The following is an 18,657-nucleotide window of genomic DNA, read 5'->3' as shown; positions in this document are numbered from 1 at the left end:
ATTTAGGGCATACACGATAATGCTTAGTTTAAATTTGAATAAAGAGATTAACCCTATCATTTATGTGGCAGATCTGTATTGGGTAGATGTAGATAAGGGATAAGGGTTGGCTTATCCCTCTATAGCCTATAAATAGGCCTTATATACTCTTGTTTCTCTTTCATTTGCTTCATTCTCTTCCATTTGCTTCATTTCTTCTTGTTCAGGAAGGCTGACTACCCTACTTTTTGTCTGAAGTAAGCTAGGCTCCATGCTGAGGTTCTAGGAGTCATTCCTCACTCAATCTAGCGGCTTGACAACCAGGCTTATACTCATTTACACTCACTTTATGCATGCAAACACACACATTACACATACAAAATCATACACATATGGGCCCACACGCAGTCATACACATCTAGGCCCCCACACATAGGCCGACACGCAATCATGCAGACATGGGCCTACACACAATCATGCAGACATGGGCCCACCCACAATCATGCACACTAAATAGGGCCCACAACTCAAACTTACATTTGTGGGCCTTTATGCATTCACTCTTACACACTTGTTGACCACATGCTCTCACACACACAATTACACGTGGGCCTACATAAATCCACACTCATATGCATTTGTGGGCCTACACATATACATACTTAACGCCCTTAGACATTCTCTAATTTATACGACATGAAAGCCCAAACACATAAACACGTGTTATTGCACACGGATACGTGTGACTGCTGCACACAAATACACGTGTGATTGCACACATGTGTGGGCTATGTACACACGTGCGGCTCCACATCATAAATGCGTGCACACATGGGCCCATCGCATTCACACAAATGTGTTATACTAGACTTATATGTGTTTGGGCCCACACATGCACGCATCTCACATATGCTTATGTTCCCATGCGCACTATACATGCTTGCACTTGTGACACAAGGCTATCTTTTGTTATTTTATACTATATTAAATACACATATATATATATATACAATGGTATTTTTGTTATATTATATTATGTTAATTAGAGAGTATGTAAAGGCATTTTTCTCATTTTAATTTATGGTGTGTTTAATTAAAATTATTATTGTTAACAGGTTCTTAATAGGTTTCTCATTAAGAACCCACTATGCTTATTGGATATCCATTTAGAACTATTTGAATACCACCAGTTGCCATATGTACAACAACAGCTTGCAAAGAGGTCCCTCACTTCCTTTAATACATCAATTGCCTATGTTTCCTCCTCTCTTTCACTCCTGACGACATCTGGTTTTAGTGTAAGCTGGATGGCCATGTTCCATGGGAGTGGTAATGCCAACAGCACAAGTGGTGACTCTAAGAACCTGGGCCTGGTGAAATCTTGCACACAACCCTTCTTCCTTCAATGCCTTCTAACAGGTTCCCTTACTCCTGTTTCCTTCAAAGCAAAGAACAAGTTCGATAACGGGATTCTTTGAAGCAAGTGATTCTCTCCTCTCTTGAGAGCTCATTATTGGATATCCATTAAGAATCCAATATAAACCCAATGTGTTATTGCGTTTTTAATGTATACCTATTGGGTTTGGTTTTGGGTGAACGTAACCCCATTGACAGCCCTATCGGGAACCCCCTTCCCCCTTGTGACCATGCAAAGTAATCCTTCTTCCTTCTTGCTTCTGGATGCAGTTAGGAGTGCTTTAAGTTTCTACTTTATTTGGTTTTACTTTGTCCATCGAATTTTTTTTTACCTTTCAATGTTTGTCAGATGGAGAATCAACTTCGTGTTTTTTTTTTGGGGGGGATTAAAAATGTATGGCATGAGATGCAGTTCTTTTCCATTCTCTTCTTTGTTTAGTTCTAAGTGTTTGTCTTTTCCACTTTCACACATCTCTTTTCTTTGTCCTGGCAGCCTCTTGTATCAGGTGCAGCAATTGGATTGGAAGGCCAGGTGAGCATGTGATTACCAACCATTTTCATTATGTATTTGTTTTCATTTTCATAAAATTGTTATTGCTTGGAGAGTCCAATATCTCATATCAGAACTTTCTTTTTCCCTTAGTTTTGAATCTTTTAATGCTCGTTTCCTTACATTTTGTTAAGTCCACCAAGGCTGCATATTAGTGAATAATAAAAATGTAATTTAGCTTGCAATACCCAAAAACTTCTCTTTAAAACATAGTCTAGCATCTTGCTAGACTGCATATTTTTGTATGACCTGGCGTTTTGTCTTAGACTGGAACAAGTGTTAGGCAACTGAAAATTTTAAGATATATTAAATTGTGCCTTTGGCTAAACGGCCACGTGGGGGATTTTCTAATATGATGTGTTTGGTTTAAACCTTACCATGAAAAGGGGTATATGTCAATTTTTTAGGAGAGAAAAGTGGTGGAGAGACTAGGGTAGAGACTCCTCTTCCCCATTTATAATTTGTAATATTTTTAAATTACATCTACGGCCTTGCTCTCCCTTAAACCCTAGAAACTATTTTCTATAGGAACTGACTTTCGTAGAAAATAAACAAGACTTCATAAAGGCTGACTTATAACTTCTAACTATGTACAAGCATAATCAATGTTGAGGAAAAAAGAATTCTGAGATATATCATTCTCTACATTCGTTTTAGATGATACCAAGTGATTCAGATAAAATGCCTTGATCCCATAACTTGTCAAGAAATTCTTAGAAAGTAAAGTAAAAAATTTGTTGAATTAACTTTTTACTACCTTTTTTTGAATAAGGGAAAAGGAGTATGGACCTAAGTCCATCACCTAACTTTAATTTGACCATCAAATTTGATTTAGATGACTTAAAACATTGATTTTTTTATTCTACATCTATTTCTTACCCATGGATTCATTGTTGATGGTCATTTGAGTTGTCAATTTTTTAATTTTAATTTTAATGATAAAATAGAGATAATGATATTGTTGTGATAGAATGTCAATTACTTTAGTTTTTTCTTTTTCAAAAAATAAAGTAATTGACATTCTTGTAAATAATCTACATTTTTTAAGGTAAAGTTGGATGTAGCTATAGTTGGCTGGACTTCAGTCTAGCCTTCTTTCCCTATTTCATAATAAGTAAATCATAATAATAAATGCAGTATGTGTCAAGTTGGGAAGCACTTAATCCTTTGATCTTATTAATTTTTCTTCAAGTTAAAAACTTTACCACTCAATTGAAGTTGTGATTAAATGATCTACTGGCCTTTATTGCTTAGAAGGATCATTTATTAGGCATCAATTTAGATGATGTGGCATTAACCATGAGAATTCAAAGTTTCATAGAATCTAAACCTTGGTATAATCCAATTGGTCATAAGTTTAAGGGTGTCATGGTTCAGATCACTTGAAACATTTTTTCAGTAGCATTATTACTAATATTTTGTTTTGCCTATTACTTTATGAGAGATGGTTTAAGGAAGGCATGCTAATCCTAAGAAATAAATACAAAGCCTCAGTTTATCATATGAAAGAAAGGTTCATGATAGCATGATCCTTGTTAAAGTTGGATCCGGGTCCATCCCAAAATGACTAGCTAAGTTAGAATTCTCTACCCAACTGAGAAGCATTGGATCTTTCTAATATTTGATCCATGTGGAACTACTCTTTTTTTTTTTTTTTTTTTTTTTTGAAATGTAGAACTACTGTTAACACTCCATTTCACTTGTGACCCACTTTGTGGCTTTTTAAGGAGGATAGTTTTGGGTGGAGGACCACGTAAAGTTACCCCCTTTAATACCATGTCAAACAACTAGAGAGAAAAATAATTTCGCATATAAGAAGTTGACAGACCATGCTTTATGGAGAGAATGTGGGGCAGTGAAGAACCAATTAATACAGGAAAGGGGGTGGTAAAGATGAAAATGTTGAAATAAATATGCAGTAAAACCAGGCACTTACAATTTTAGAGAACTCTTAGGAGTGACATGAGTACATATGAAAACAAGAGTTATTCCAAAATCTGGGCATCTTCGCTGGAGACTTGGTGCATTGTTGCTAAGGGTCTTGTCAATACTGGTTGATGAACTGGTAAGAAGTACAGATAATGTAGTTGGAAGTAGTGAGGAATGACTTGAGAGAAGGCTAAACCTATCAATGGACTAAGAAATAAGAGCTCAGAATGGAATGAAAGGATTCACGCGGATGATTTTGCTCATGTTTTTGAAGATGATGGATGATGATGACCTTTTTTTTATGATACTACACCGTAAATACTGGTAAGACTATGCAATCTACACCTTTTGTTTTTTGAAATGGTGCTTGACTTTTATTAAAAACAATGTACATAAAAAGAGTAGATTTATTACGACAAGGGGGGGCTCTAAGGAGGGGTGAGAGACTCCCTTTTAAGCAAGAGAATCAGAAATATCATTGGCTTCCCTGAGTATGTGTTGCCATTCAACAGTGAGTTGGAAGCAGAGCACTGATATCTCATCAACATACATTTGTGTCTCCTAGGTGACTGAAGACTTTTTCTTTTCATCCTGCTTATCACATTTGCTGAGTCACCTTCAATTCCACCTTGTGGACTTTGAACCAACTGTTTTCACCTTTGCATTATCATTGTGGATGGTGGAGATACCAGTCAACAAAGTCTACAGCTTTTCCAGTGCTTTTCTACTCTTGTTTATGATGATAGTTGGCAAACCTTTGGTTTTGAATGAAGAAGTATTGAAATGAAATTACCTGTTTCAGTTCATATTGTTGTAACTTACTGAATTCTGGTGCTTAGCTCACAGTTTACCATCATAAGGGAGGTCCTTGCTATCGGTGTCTATTTCCAACCCCACCACCTACAACAGCTTGTCAGAGATGTGCTGACAGCGGAGTTCTCGGAGTTGGTATGAGACTAAAACAGTTTTCTTGAGTCTTCTTTGGTTTTCACAAAGTGGTTTAGTTAATCAAAACTACAATTACTTACTGCATCTTGGAAATCCCTTTATTCGTATCTGATTTTATGTTATTATTTGCCTTCATGGTCTGAGAGGAGTATCTTAACTAATATTTGTTATGTTCTTTTGCAGTTCCTGGGGTGATTGGCTGCCTCCAAGCTCTTGAAGCTATAAAAATAGCAAGTGGTGTTGGTGAACCTCTATCAGGACGTATGCTTCTTTTAGATGCCTTATCTGCACGAATACGCATTGTAAGTTTCTTAATTTTATTTATCTTCATTGGTCATGTTGGTGGAAAAAAGGTGGGGGGTGGGGGGAGGTTTATGTACACAATTATCGAAGTTTAAAAATTCTTCACGCCATTCAGTCCTTCATGACTCTAACAACAAAAAATATATCCCCAAACTTCAAGTATATGCAAACACAAGTAATTACTCAAATCACAATCAAGAAAATGGTTTCTATTGTGGTTCACAGCCTAAACTTAGGCTTCTAATCCACTTCCTAGATGTGTCCACGCCTTGAGTTCAATTTACTATTTCAAAAGCCAAATGACACTTAGAAGCAAGCGGCTACAAAAGCTAATTACTTGCAATCCTGTGAAGGGAATACAAATCTCACATTGTTTGGAACAGTCCCCGAATCTGTAATATAGCTTTGTTGTATCTTTCTCTCTTTTAATAAAATTCAGCACTATTTAAAAAATAATAATACGAGGCTACATTAGCTTAGAGATTAAGGCTACATGACACTTGCAGCAGTACATGTTACAAAGTCCGGAGCACAATGGTCAGCAATAGCTATGGCTACAAAAGCTAACAGGCCACAACAGCTTAGGTTATAGGCTACACAAGCCTAGCACTAATTGGTTACACAACCAAAATTGCAACCACTTTCAACCTTGGCCAAAGGCCTTACAAATGATTTGAGGATAAAGGTTGTGGGTTTGCTTACATAAAGCTCACCCAATACAAATAGTAAGGTTTACTTGTTTTTACAATCAAAGCTTACTATATGCCTCTTAAAGGTTGATACAATAATGAAGTGTAATGTAAAATACACTCCAGTCCTAATGTGCCCTCCACATGTAATAGCAACTCGGAGAATTTGTGAATTAACTCAATTTGAGACTGTAAGGCACTTTTGAAAACCAGCCTATTATTTAACAATAAGAGCACTTCTGAAAGAAGATCAATATAATGATTTATTTGAAATTTAGGCTCAGAAATGACTTGCTGAACAATGAATAGTGATATGAAAATCAATTGGCTTAAGTTCAGCAAGAGATCAACAAGCGCAATGAAGGATTTAAAAATAAAAGCTCTGATGTACTTGGCCCTTGTGAATGCAACTCAATCATATCACAAATATGATGTACAGAAATGGTTGGTGAACCTTTTTTTTTTTTTTTTTTTTTTTTGAAAATGATGTATATATTAACGAAGAGAGAACAATACAAAAATCAGGGGAGCAAAACCCTAACAACAAGAGATTGGTAATGGTTGGACAACTATTATGAGTGATTTTAAGCTCAAAGATATAAATTTGAAATGGTATCAACTAGGTACGATCAAGATTTAAAATTAAAAGCTCAGATGTGCTTAGTTATTCAAAGAACGACTCAATCAAATAATAAATTTGAAAACCAAGGCTTAGTATGTAAATTATTATCAAGGCATAATCATTGCAGCACAAATTTAAGTTAAGAAAATTAAAGATTTAAAAATAAAGTGCTTGTTTACTTAGCTTTTTGAAAAACAAGATAGCATGACTTTTCAAAATGTAAATATGATCTTCACTGTAAATTTGAAAGTATGAAAGTGCTTTAGAGTCTTTCTTTGCTGTTGCTATCCTTCTTCATTGAAATGAGGTGGAAAATTTCTTAAATAAAAAATATGTGATGTTCTAAAGTAGAGCTGTTAGGTTTTCAAAAGAGTCATTTTGTACTTTTATAAAATCTACCAAATCTTTGATAAAAAAAATAAAAAAATGCTTGATATTCTCAGTTTAAGCTGCTGAATACAATGGTAGGGATGATCATTTGAATGGTCAGCTTCCTTGACAGTTTTTGTTCATCATCTATTAGAATGGTCCCGCCACCATTCGATTGTGCCTTTTGCACACTTGTTTTACATATTGTTTTTTTCAACTACTCAAATACTCTTACCAATCGAATGGTGAGTGTTGTCAGAAGCTTGAAATGATTTAAAAATCTTCCCAAACTTTACTCAAAACACACGGTTAGTTCCACATGTTTGTTATCATCAAAGCTACGAGGAAAAAGAATCTTGAGACCAACACTATATTACTCATCTCGGGGGTTGGCTGGCTTTAGGGGGGTGATTTTTTATCTTGGAGGAACAACTATTATGTCATACTCTGGTCCTCTCGGCGTCGCGGACTTGACCACTGTTGAGCTCTCTGGCCTCCTCCACGGGTTTCGCATGTTCCAGGACCGCTTCAAAGGTCCACTTATCATGGAGGGTGACTCCAAAGTCATCATTGATTAGTATTCCACTGTATCTTTCTCCCGTGGCGTCACTGGCAGCTTTTTCTTGATATTATGGATATTGTTTCTACTACCTCTTGTACTTGGTCCCATGATCTTAGATTAGCCAATTTGGCTGCTGATTCGTGTGCTAAATTGGGTCCCTCCCTGCAATCTCTTGTTGTTAGGGGAGACCTCCCTTGATGTATTCTTTTGTTTTTCTTTGTAATAAAATCATCACTGGTTAAAAAAAAACATTATATTACTCATCCCATTTGCTTATCCCATATTCTGTTTTCGTTTCACCTCATTATGAAAGAGGCCTTCCGATTCCAATTATTTAAATGGTTAAATGAATGGGTTAGTGTGTACAGAATCTTCAATACTTAATGAGACAGAAATGCGTGAAAATTGCTCTGTGTTGATCCTGTTACTTCAGTGTGAGACATTCTACTGTAGTGTGAAAACTTGCCAGCACAGCTTGAAGCATACCATCTTAGTCTGAAACTTGCCACACACTCTGAAACTTGTATCTATTGTGTGGAACTAGTTACTGCAGTATAGTGCTACTACTACTTCATGAAACCTAATATTATAGCATTATGTATATTTTGCTATTGTTGTGTATAATTTGCTATTGTAGTGTGAAACTTGTGATCGAACCCTGAAATGCGAGACTAAAGCATGAAACTTGCTACTGCTATGTGAAATTTACTGTTGTCTGCCATAGTATGAAATTTAGTTTGAGGTCTTGAGTTCAAGTCTCACTAGGGTAAGGGGGTTCAACATTTAATGGAATAACTGTAATTATTATGTTTATGTTATTCTTCCTATCCATTTAGGTCATACTCAACCTTTTTTTGTAAAGCTTACTTATCCCTAATAAAAAGAAAAAGCAGAGTGGCAAGTAGTTATTGTTTTGGAAAAAGCTCCTTTGAACAACCTAATGTTCTCAATTCTCTTGATTAAAATATCACTTATGATGAGCTTCAAAGGCATGGGTGTCCTACTGTTAATTCTGCAAGTTTTGCTACTCAGAAGAAGAAACACTTGATCATGTAACAACCCATCGTGCTTTTAACTTCACAATCTGGAGTGCAATGTTTAATTTAGTTCTGCTCTTCCTCCCTGATCTCATTGCACAATGTTACATGTGGATCTGCCATAAGTAGGAAGGGTACTGTGTGGAAGGCAGTAGTAGCTGCCGTCCTGTGGTTTATTTGGGAAGAACACAACAACAGGATACTTAACAAGATCTGTTTCATCATTAGGAAGCAATCTCGAGAGATTATTTCAGACAATTCGTCTAAGCAAAAATTAGTAAAGGTCTTCCCTCTCTCAACCATTAGAAGTGTCGCTTTGTAGCCACATTCTCTCCTGATATTCAACCCCTTCACATCAGCTGGAACCCCCCTCCTCTGGGTTCTCTCAAAATCAATTTTCATGGTAACTTGAATTTATGAGGAGCATAAGGCGCCAAATAAAGGCGACATCGTGCTCACTGTGAGGACCCGTCCATCCCATGATGCGCATATAAGCCAAAGACACCGAGAAATATCCACTGATTTGAGAAAGCCATATCATTTTATCTTTGAGCATGAGACCTGATTTTTACTGATGCACCATTTGAAATTAAGTAATAATGGGGCCATTTCCTCACCACCAGTGGGAGTAGAAATCCAATTTGCTGCCATTGCCCAAGCTTCTCTCCTCCATTGTGTTGCTTGCCTAATCGTTTGTACCTGCAAATCATTTTGAGGCATTTTGAAAAGGACATTATTTGAAGTCGTATTTGTGGGTTCGAATTGAGCTTCTTATCACTTTAATAGGCACCTAAGCTTGGGTAAACTATTTTAAATTTGTTCATTTATTGTGACATCATCATATTTAAGAGGCATTTATTGTGTGTACTTGGTAATCAATAAACTCTTACATTGCAATCAGTCAAGCCTTGTGTAGGCAAGACCAATTCCTTAATCCCAATAATTTGAAAGCTATGTAGTTGTGTATTGAATTGCTAAAAATCCCTTTGTATGTCTCGACTTGTGTAGCCTAGTTTACTGTTGTAAAATCCCTTAGTCGGGCTAGGGTTATGTAGAATAATGTACTGTTGTGAAGTCATTTTATGGGCAAAGCTGTAGTTGGCCTTTGTGGCCTTTGAATTCTAAGTGCCGTTTAAATTTGATTTTAGTGGATTCAACTCCACAGTGTAAACACTTTGGAAGTGGATGTAGCAACTTGAGTTTGGGTTTTGAACCATTGCAATTCTTGTGTATTCTTTGTGGGTGTGCAATTCAGCTTTGTCATTGTGGGTCCTAACAAAAATAAGGGCTCTACTCCAAGGACTAAAGCCTTACAAGTAACAATTCTCTGCCCCTATTAGAGTGGAAGGAGTTTCAGCTATTGTCATCAGTTGGAGGAAGGGAGTTCCGCTAGTTGATGAAATTAATGTTGTATGTAATTCATTTGTTGTATCATGGCAGCATACTCTTTGTGCTCTGAATAACATGTTGGATGTATTGGCGAGGAAGGATTCCCCATTGTAGTTTAACTCTCTTTCCCTTGTATTTGCATAAGCCTTACCAGCATTAAACAGCTTCCACCATTTAAAAAAAAATCTCTTGATTGAATTGCCATGTAAGTTATTCCAGTGTCATAAGAGAGTCTAACAAATGCATGCATGCTTATTGTGAGTATCCGTTCTGAGTCTATAAATCTTTCTCTTTCTATCCATCTGTTTTAACTTCTTGTTGATCCCAAGGTCTTCGTGTACAACCTAATATCCTTAGGAATTACTAAATTTCTCATAGAAACTTGAATTCACTGTTTCATCCTAGATATCCTTATGAAGAAAGCAGAATTTCCTCTTCTTTGCATACCATCTGTGAAACTATATACACCATTCAGAGATGGCAAGGAATGGCTGAATGGACTCAATCTCTTGCTATGATCAGCCAATAAAGAAAAAAAATGAAAGAAGAAACAAAATAAAAAACGGTAAAGGGAGATTAGAACCTTCTCTGATTTTGTATTGGGACACAACTTGTTAGAGATAAGATTGATCTCTTTTAACTGAGAAACCTCATTTTAAAATAAATCAGCAGTAAAGTAAAAGTTACAATTATACCCCTTGTGTAGAAAAATGATGTCTCCAGCATTATCTAATGTTCAAATTTCATTTATAGTTTTATGGAGCAGTGTCATATCTTTGCAGGTCAAAATTAGAGGGAGATCTTTGAACTGTGAAGTTTGTGGGGATGATTCTGTGTTCGACAGGAATCTGTTTCAGAACTTTGACTATGAAAAGTTTACCCAATCTCCTATATTCACATCGGTATACTGGTTTCTTCTTTTTCTTTTTCATATTCGGAATCTCATTTAATTTTTTTGTATGAGATTGAATTATTTAATAAATTTTTATGAGGACGAAGAAAAACATCTTTCTACATCATTCAAAAAATAATAATTTTCTGTGTCCAGAACAATTTTAATGTTCTTTCTCAAAAAAATAAAAGTTTTGATATTCGTTCATGCACTGGGTGTTTTAAATATTCCAATTTTTACCTCTTTTATGATTGGATTTAGATCATGATGTATTTTTCTTTAGAAAAAGAAAAAGAAAATATCACCAGTTACTGGCATTAGTTTTTCTTCTGATAGAGAGTGACAGTTATGTTATAATGTTGAATAGCTATAGTTTTGGACCAAAACCTGGTCTACTGCACTTTTTGACTGTTGGAAAGGTAATGGAAGAAGTAATGCTTTATCTTTTTTGCAGCAGTTTCCTACTTTCCACAGTTGTGCACCATACATAAATGGCCCCATAATGCTGCAAAACTATTGAAATATAGTTAATAGACAAGGCTAGAATATGAGTAACTAGCCTTTATTTTCTCAACTCCAGAAAATTCCTAGTTTTCCAGTTCAAGGAAAGAACTTGAATTTTCAGATGCTGTTTTGTAACTAGAAGCAATAAGTACAAAAGAAAAAAGTCACCAAGAAATTATTTTGAACCAAAAGAAAGATAGACAATGATGCTTCAGTGGCCATAAAGAAAATTTGTATGAATCTTTGTAAAATCAAAGGATAATGAAGTAGCAGAAGTGGAAAGACAGAAAAAGAGAAGAAGCTTGAGAGAGAAGCTGCTGTAGAAGAGAAGGCAGCCTCATTAGGGATTTGAGATCGAGCCCTTATCTGATTTTATCACTCAATCAATTTACAATAAAAAGATCTGAATGCCCCTCATTACATGGATGCCCCTTAATACATAAGTATAACACAACAACTCTCTAGTTTTTGACTTCATGAGGACTAATTTCAAAATAATTTTAGATATCTTAGGACAAAAATACATTATTTAAAATGACATAAATACCCTTACTCTATATTTTCTTACCCTCCCCCTCAAGTTGGAGAGTATTTCAAACAGCCCTAGCTTGTTATAAAAATTGATAACTCATGCTTCCCGAGACTTTTTGTAGAGACTTCTTTGATCGAATATGCTGATTATACATAAAGAGGGACAACGGTTCCTCCTTGTATTAATTAGAATATAGAGCCATGGATGAAGAGATGAAGCCCATTGAGAAGAATGAGACATGGACTTGAGACGGCAAGATTGATGAAGTTGAAATTGCTCATTGGTAAAGTCAGAATAGAAGTCTATTGCTGATAGATCTTTTGCCCTCCTCTGCCGTCCTTTCAATGACTTATAGGGCTTCCTTCAGCTCAGTCTTCTTTCTTCTTGAGAGTCACCACCTCTCCCACTCATAATAACATCTTGGGCAAAAGGACAATCAACTGTTTTGTTCTCTCGTGGAAAATTGGGTTACTTGCTCAACTAGTTGTCACAAAAGCCTTTGGAACCAACCCAAACTCCTTAAATACCGATTTTATCGACGTTAGCTCACTAACAGTATGAGTCATACTATGGTATTTTGCCTTTGCACTTGATTGTGTCATTACATTTTGTATTTTACTCTTCTAGCTAACCATATTAGATCACTAGCGGTATGAGTCTAGCGGGGTATTTTGACTATACATTTGACCGCATCACTACATTTTGTTTCTTACTCTTCTAGCTAACCGAAATTCCACCTCAATTCATACCGTACTCGTGCTACATGTAAGTAACATATTTCCTTAAGATAAAACTACTCCACTCTTGCCCCTTATAGCTTTAATCCCTAAAATATTGAAAGACTCTAAATCCTTCAATTGAAATTGGCTCTTGAGATTCTCCTCGACTTCTCCAATCCCTTAACATCATTGCTTGACAACACTATGCCATCCACTTACACCACCAATTTTACAACCACTAAAAATCATTAGAGAAGAAATAGAGAATGATCAAAATGGTTTATCAAAAACCCAAAAGACATCATGATTCTACTGAATTGATCAAACCATGCCCTTGGACTTTGTTTTAAGCTTTAAATGCCTTATTCAACTCACTTTAAGACTCTCCCCCTGAGCAACTTAGCCAAGAAATTGATCTATATACACCTCTTCTTGCAAGTTTCCATATAAAGCACATTCTTTATATCTAATTGCCAAAGACGCCAATCCCTTTTCCTTGTCTAGAAATCAAGATCTGTATAGAGCTCAGTCTGGCAATAGGTGAGATAGTGTCAATCACATCAGTCCTATAGGTTTAGTGCAGCATTTTGTTACTAGGCGTGCTTTGTAAGGCTCTACTGTCCCATTGGCATGGTACTATTGTGTAGACCCATTGACACCCAACAATTGTGGCCTTTGGCTTTTTCCACTTTGGAGAATCTAAGGGAGCTTGCATTGTACTAGGAATAGAAGATGATGACAACGATAAAGTAAGAGACTTGAATATAAGAGACAAGAAGTCAAAAGACTCATATTAAGAGATGGGATGATAAGTGCATGGTGGATTTTTTTACGAAGAGCTATGGGCAGATCCAAGTCATTCACATCAGGAACCTTCGACAAAGGGGGAATTGGGAAGAAGGAGAGGGCTCATGGTCAACTGGTTCATAATCTTCTTGTAGTGGCTTCTCTGGATCAATAACTTTGGCTCTTCTATCTTGATAGACTTGTAAGGGTTGCTTCTGCAAGGGATTGGAACTCATATTGGACACATCCAACCATTGTTGTGCAACATTGGGGCTTGGAAGATTCATTGGAAAAGGCCTTTGAACTTTTCTGGCTTGTGGTACTCTATTGTCCCCTATGTCTCTGGTCCACTCTGGTCTGTCATTTGCTCCAATTACTAAATGACTAATATCTTTTGGTAATGGAAAAGGCTCACTACTTCTAGTACTATGTTGGGTGGTGTTTGAATCGCTTTTTAAAAGATTGATGAACTCGCTTGCTAAAATGATAGCTTGCTTTAATTGATCAAGATCAGATTTGGTTAACAAAGAAAAATAACAAGCATCTTAAAAGAATGTAATGTTTGCCATCAAATATGTTTTCCTAGTTATTGAATCATAACATTTTCCCCCCTTTTGATGAGGTGAGTAGCCTAGGAAAACACATTTGACTGATCTAGGAGAAAGTTTATCCAGGAAATTACAAAACACATGAACAAAGCAAACAACCTCAAATACACAAGGACAAACATCTAACAATTTCACATAAGAACATGCATGGGAATTTGGCCACCTAAAGCAGATGAAGGCATTTGCTTTATGAAGAAACAAACAACTTCATCCCAGCAAGACTTGGGATGCTGCATTTGAGATGATGGAGCTGGTTCAAATGGTTATATTGGTGAATTTTTTCAGACGGAGTGGGCCTCTCATTAGAGATGACGTTCTTGCCATGGCTCATGATTTCTATCGTAAGTGTTTAAAATACAACAGCATGGGAGCATTATTCATTGCTTTGGTCCCCAAGAAGACAAATATTGAGCAATCGACTGACTTTCGTCTCATCTCCAGCACATACAAGATCATTGCCTGTTTTTTGACTCATTGCTTGAAAATTGTCCTGCCCTTGGTGATCCATAGGGGCCAATGTGCTTTCATGAAGGGAAGGAACATCCTTGACTCGGTCATGGCAGCCCATGAACTCATTGATTACTTCAAGAAATCTGACTCGCCTAGGTTTGCCCTCAAACTGGACTTCGAGAAACCATTTGACAGAGTTGGAACCTTCTTGACAACCTTTTTGTGTGAATGGGCTTTGGTCGGAAATGGAGAATACTCATCAATGGCACTGTTTGCGGCTACTTCAAGGGCTCGTGGCATTTGTAAGGGCGACCCCCTCTCACCCATGTTGTTTGATGTTGTAGCTGAATACCTCTCTTCAATGATCTATGTTGCCAAGGAAGCTGGTTGGATTCATCCTATTGCCTCTCGGGCTGAATTCCATATCCCAATTTTGCAATTCATAGATGACACTATATGCTTTAACGAAGGAATCCTTGATCAGATTTGGAAGTTGAGAGACTTACTGGGCCTATTTGAACTATCTTCTAGGCAGCGGATCAATTGGCACAAGACTACCTTTTTGGGGCATACATTGATACCACTGAGCTTCACTCCATGGCGGAATACCTCGGTTGCACTTAGGCCTCTCCTCCCGCACCTACCTTGGCCTCCCACTCTTTGATAGCAGGCGTCAGAAACATCTCTGGGTCCCTCTGATTGAAAGGCTTGAGCAAAGACTTGCTACTTGGCACATAAAACTTCTCTCCAATGTGGGACGACTAACTCTTCTCAAGTCCTGCATTGCTGGTCTTCTGAATTACAATCATACTTCATGGCTTGCCCTCAATTTTCATATTGAAACTATCAAGAAGAGATTCTTGTAGAGAGGCTCTGAGGATGTCTTCGGGTACCATATTGACAGTTGGAAGGAAGTTTGCTTGCCTCGCGCCTTTGGAGGTCTTGGTATTCGGCTCACCAAAGACATGGACCATGCTCTCTTGTTGAAGTGGGAGATTCAACAACTATCCTCAGTCTTTGGATGCCCATTATTGTCTCTAAGCTCCACTGGTAGGAAGATTGGGGGAGGGGGGGGGGGCGTTTGGGCATGGTGAACAACCGCTCAAAGACCATCACCCTTTGTCAGGACATCCTTATTGTTTGAAGCTTGGGACTCCAAAGCTTGGAACGTCCACCTCCAATGGGGCCTTAGCAACTCTAAAGCTGCTGATTTGAGCAACCTCATGTCGAGTGTTGACTCTGTAAAAATCAGAGCTCACGTGCTTAATAAGATGATTTGGCTTCCTGCAGATAGTGGGCGTTTCTCGGTCTCTACAGCCTTTGCCCATATTGGTGGATGGTCCCAGATAAGCTCAGAGCATGACACTGCTATTGCTTGGAAATTATCTGCCCTACCCAAAATCCTCTTCATTCTCTAGATAGCCAACAAACAAGATTCTCACTGCATATAATCTCCATCGGCGAGGTAACCTCAACCCTTGCAGCCTCTGCCCCCTTTGTAGCTTGGAAGATGAAACCCTCCTCCATTGTTCGTTCTCCTAGAAGGTGTGGATGGCAATCCTCCAGCATATTGGTCTCTAGAATTGTGTCCACCGTGAACACTTAGGGACCTTTCGATCCCTTCTGGGACCCTGCTCCCCAGGATTGGCAAGCTCCTGATTTCAGCTTGTCTCGCTCATATTCATTGGTGCCTCTGAATTGAAAGCAACATTTGAAGATTCAACTGCAAGCTCAACAACATCGATGATATAGTTATTAGTGTCATTGGGCTTGTCTCCTCTTGGCTTCACACCTAGAAGGAACTCTCCTCCTTTGTTGGCATGCTCCTCTGAATTAATTGTTGCCTATATATCTATTTGTTCAGGCCTTCGACCATGGTAGAATGGTCTGGGCCCCCTTCCTCGGATTATCAAGCTTAACTTTGATGGCGGTGCCCTTGGCTACCCTGGCGTTGCTGGCTTTGTTGGAGTCTTTCAGGACTTGAAAGGCTCTTCTCTCATCACCTACTCGGGCTCTATGGGAATCGTTGACTCTACCTCGGCAGAAGTTTTTACCCTTCTCCAAAGGCTCATCATCTTCAAAAATCATGTCACAAGCCCTTGGATTATTGAAGGAGATTCTAAAGTGGTCATTGGTTGGTGCTCTGGCTCGGCTTCTTTGCCTTGGCGGCATAGGATGAATCTATTATCAATATTTGACATCACTTATGTAATTTTTTGCTCTTGGGCTCATGTACCTAGATCAGCAAATCCCTTTGCTGATAAGCTTGTGAAAGATGGGGCCTCCCTCCAATCTCTCATTGTAATGGGAAGGCCCGTTTAACCACTTGTTTTCCGTTTTTTTTTTTCTAATAAATTCTCATACCATTTCAGAAAAAGAAAAAGAAAAAAGACCTAGAAACCTGCATATGGAAAAACATTGTTTTGGCTACCTCTAACAAGTGGTGTTTCTTCCTTTGTGCTACCCCATTTTGTTGTGGGGTATATATACAAGAAGTTTGATAAAAGACACTAAGGCTCGTCAGAGGCACAAGACCATCATAGATCCGCCTCCATTGAAAATTGGAGTCCCAACAAACGAGAAAAATTCCATTGGACACCAACTCACACAATGAACTCAAAGGAGATATTAGGTGTGAGGTGAGAGACCACCCCTCCAAGGACGCACGAGACAGACTGCGAAGCTTTCCCGCTGAGGATGCCGCAGACGGCGCTGATACCAGAGACGACGGCGAGGGTAGACTGAGCTCTCGTCGGAAGGAATTAGGATGAAATAGGGCACAATGAAGAAAGTTGACAGATGAAATGTCCGAGATCCCAAATCACCCCGATATAATTTCCTCCCCACTTTCCATATCTTTTCTTTTCTCTCCGAATTCTTTGAGAGAATTTTTTAACTAAAAGAGAATAACTTTCCATCTTGTTTTCTTTTCTCTCCACGATTTTCGATCTGCTACCAAACAGCAGAAAATCACTTTCTTTCTTCTTTTCTTTTCTTTTATAGGGGTTCCGAACAGAGCCTAAGGGTTTAAATGATAATTATAAAAAGGACAAAAATGTCCTTAGTTACAAAAACTCATTTAACTCATAGAACACAACTCCATTTTAAATGAAACTTGAAACATAAGAGTTTTATGTAATTATCTAACTAGCAGACATGCTATGGTGAATCAGAGTATGTGAAATGATTGAAATAACCCTGAGCTGGTATTTTAACAAAAAGAAACTGAAGGGAAGTAAAAAAATACGAACACATCTTTATTTCTAGCATTATTAAAATAATTTCGTTGCAAAACTTGATCTGATTCTACCCTTCAGCTCTGACTGATATGGGACTATGATCTATGCCATTTTTGGGGAAATTTACGACAAATTGCTTTTCTTTGTTCAACTCTGTATGGTCCATATTTTTTTAGTCCATTTTAATCATGTGTCCGAAATGATGTGTCACTGAAAGAAGGGCTGATTGTGAATCTGTTATGTGACTTGCTTATTATAGTTATCCTAATATAAATATTACATATATCATACATTGTACAATGATCGTGTTTTTTCTTTTGAGGGCAATTGGAGCTATTCTTGACAGGTCTGATGCTATTTATTGCTTCTCAAAATATGCAGGCCAAGCCAAAGCTAGCCCTCTTACCTGGGAGTGCGAGAATCAGCTGCAGAGAGTACAAAGAGCGGTCTTCCAAAGGTGAAGCTCATGTGTTAGTTGATGTACGCCCAGAGCATCACTTCAAGATTTGTGCTCTACCAAACTCCATGAACATTCCACTTTCCACCTTGGAGAGTAGACTGCCTGAGATCCGCTCGGCACTTGTGGCCGAAGGGGGAAAAGATACGGATTCTCTGATGTCGCTGTATCTCATATGTCGTCGAGGTAATGACTCTCAGAGAGCTGTTCAACATCTTCACAATGCAGGCTTTACTATAGCGAAAGACTTAATTGGCGGACTGGAGTCCTGGGGCCAAGATGTCGATCCTGATTTTCCTACTTATTAATGGCTTCTTTTGGTGCTACCGTGAACTCTTGCCATCTCTAGTCTGGTTTTGATTGTTGAGATATATGAAAACTGCTATTTATTGGTTCTGCTAAGGATTTCTACGAATACCTAAAATATTTGGTCCATGACTTTTTTTCATAATGAATTTTAAGTAAAAAAATCAACGTGTTACTAGGAAATGTAAATCAGAAATGAGTTATCCTGTAGATAAATTATTGGACTCGATTTGGTTTTTTATTTGAAACCCAACGGTAAAGTCAATAAAACCTTTTGAACGCACTCCGATTTTATATTTTTGACACTTTGATACCATGAAAAAAACAAAATAATTGAGCCATACTGATGTAATGTGGTTCATTAAAACCTA

The 18,657-nt window shown here is 37.7% G+C and overlaps 1 protein-coding gene across 1 annotated transcript in view; it reads left to right on the top strand.

Moving 5' to 3' along the window:
• LOC137945985 (adenylyltransferase and sulfurtransferase MOCS3) overlaps nt 1-18,449 on the top strand; it is a 35,062-nt gene extending 16,613 nt beyond the window's left edge. The window contains exons 7-11 of the mRNA XM_068792116.1: nt 1,889-1,927; nt 4,714-4,822; nt 5,006-5,124; nt 10,576-10,695; nt 17,905-18,449. Of these exons, the coding sequence (XP_068648217.1) occupies nt 1,889-1,927; nt 4,714-4,822; nt 5,006-5,124; nt 10,576-10,695; nt 17,905-18,288 (771 nt within the window). The 3' untranslated portion in view covers nt 18,289-18,449. The remainder of the gene's footprint in view (nt 1-1,888; nt 1,928-4,713; nt 4,823-5,005; nt 5,125-10,575; nt 10,696-17,904) is intronic.
• The last annotated feature ends 208 nt before the right edge of the window (nt 18,450-18,657 follow it).

This window comes from Aristolochia californica, unplaced genomic scaffold (assembly GCF_029961685.1).
Source record: "Aristolochia californica isolate CCGP_79_NKW_82.1479 unplaced genomic scaffold, dmAriCali1.0.hap1 SCAF_12, whole genome shotgun sequence".
In the NCBI taxonomy this organism is placed as follows: domain Eukaryota; kingdom Viridiplantae; phylum Streptophyta; class Magnoliopsida; order Piperales; family Aristolochiaceae; genus Aristolochia; species Aristolochia californica.
Note: the sequence above shows the minus strand (reverse complement) of the source record. Positions and strands in the feature narration are given on the sequence as shown.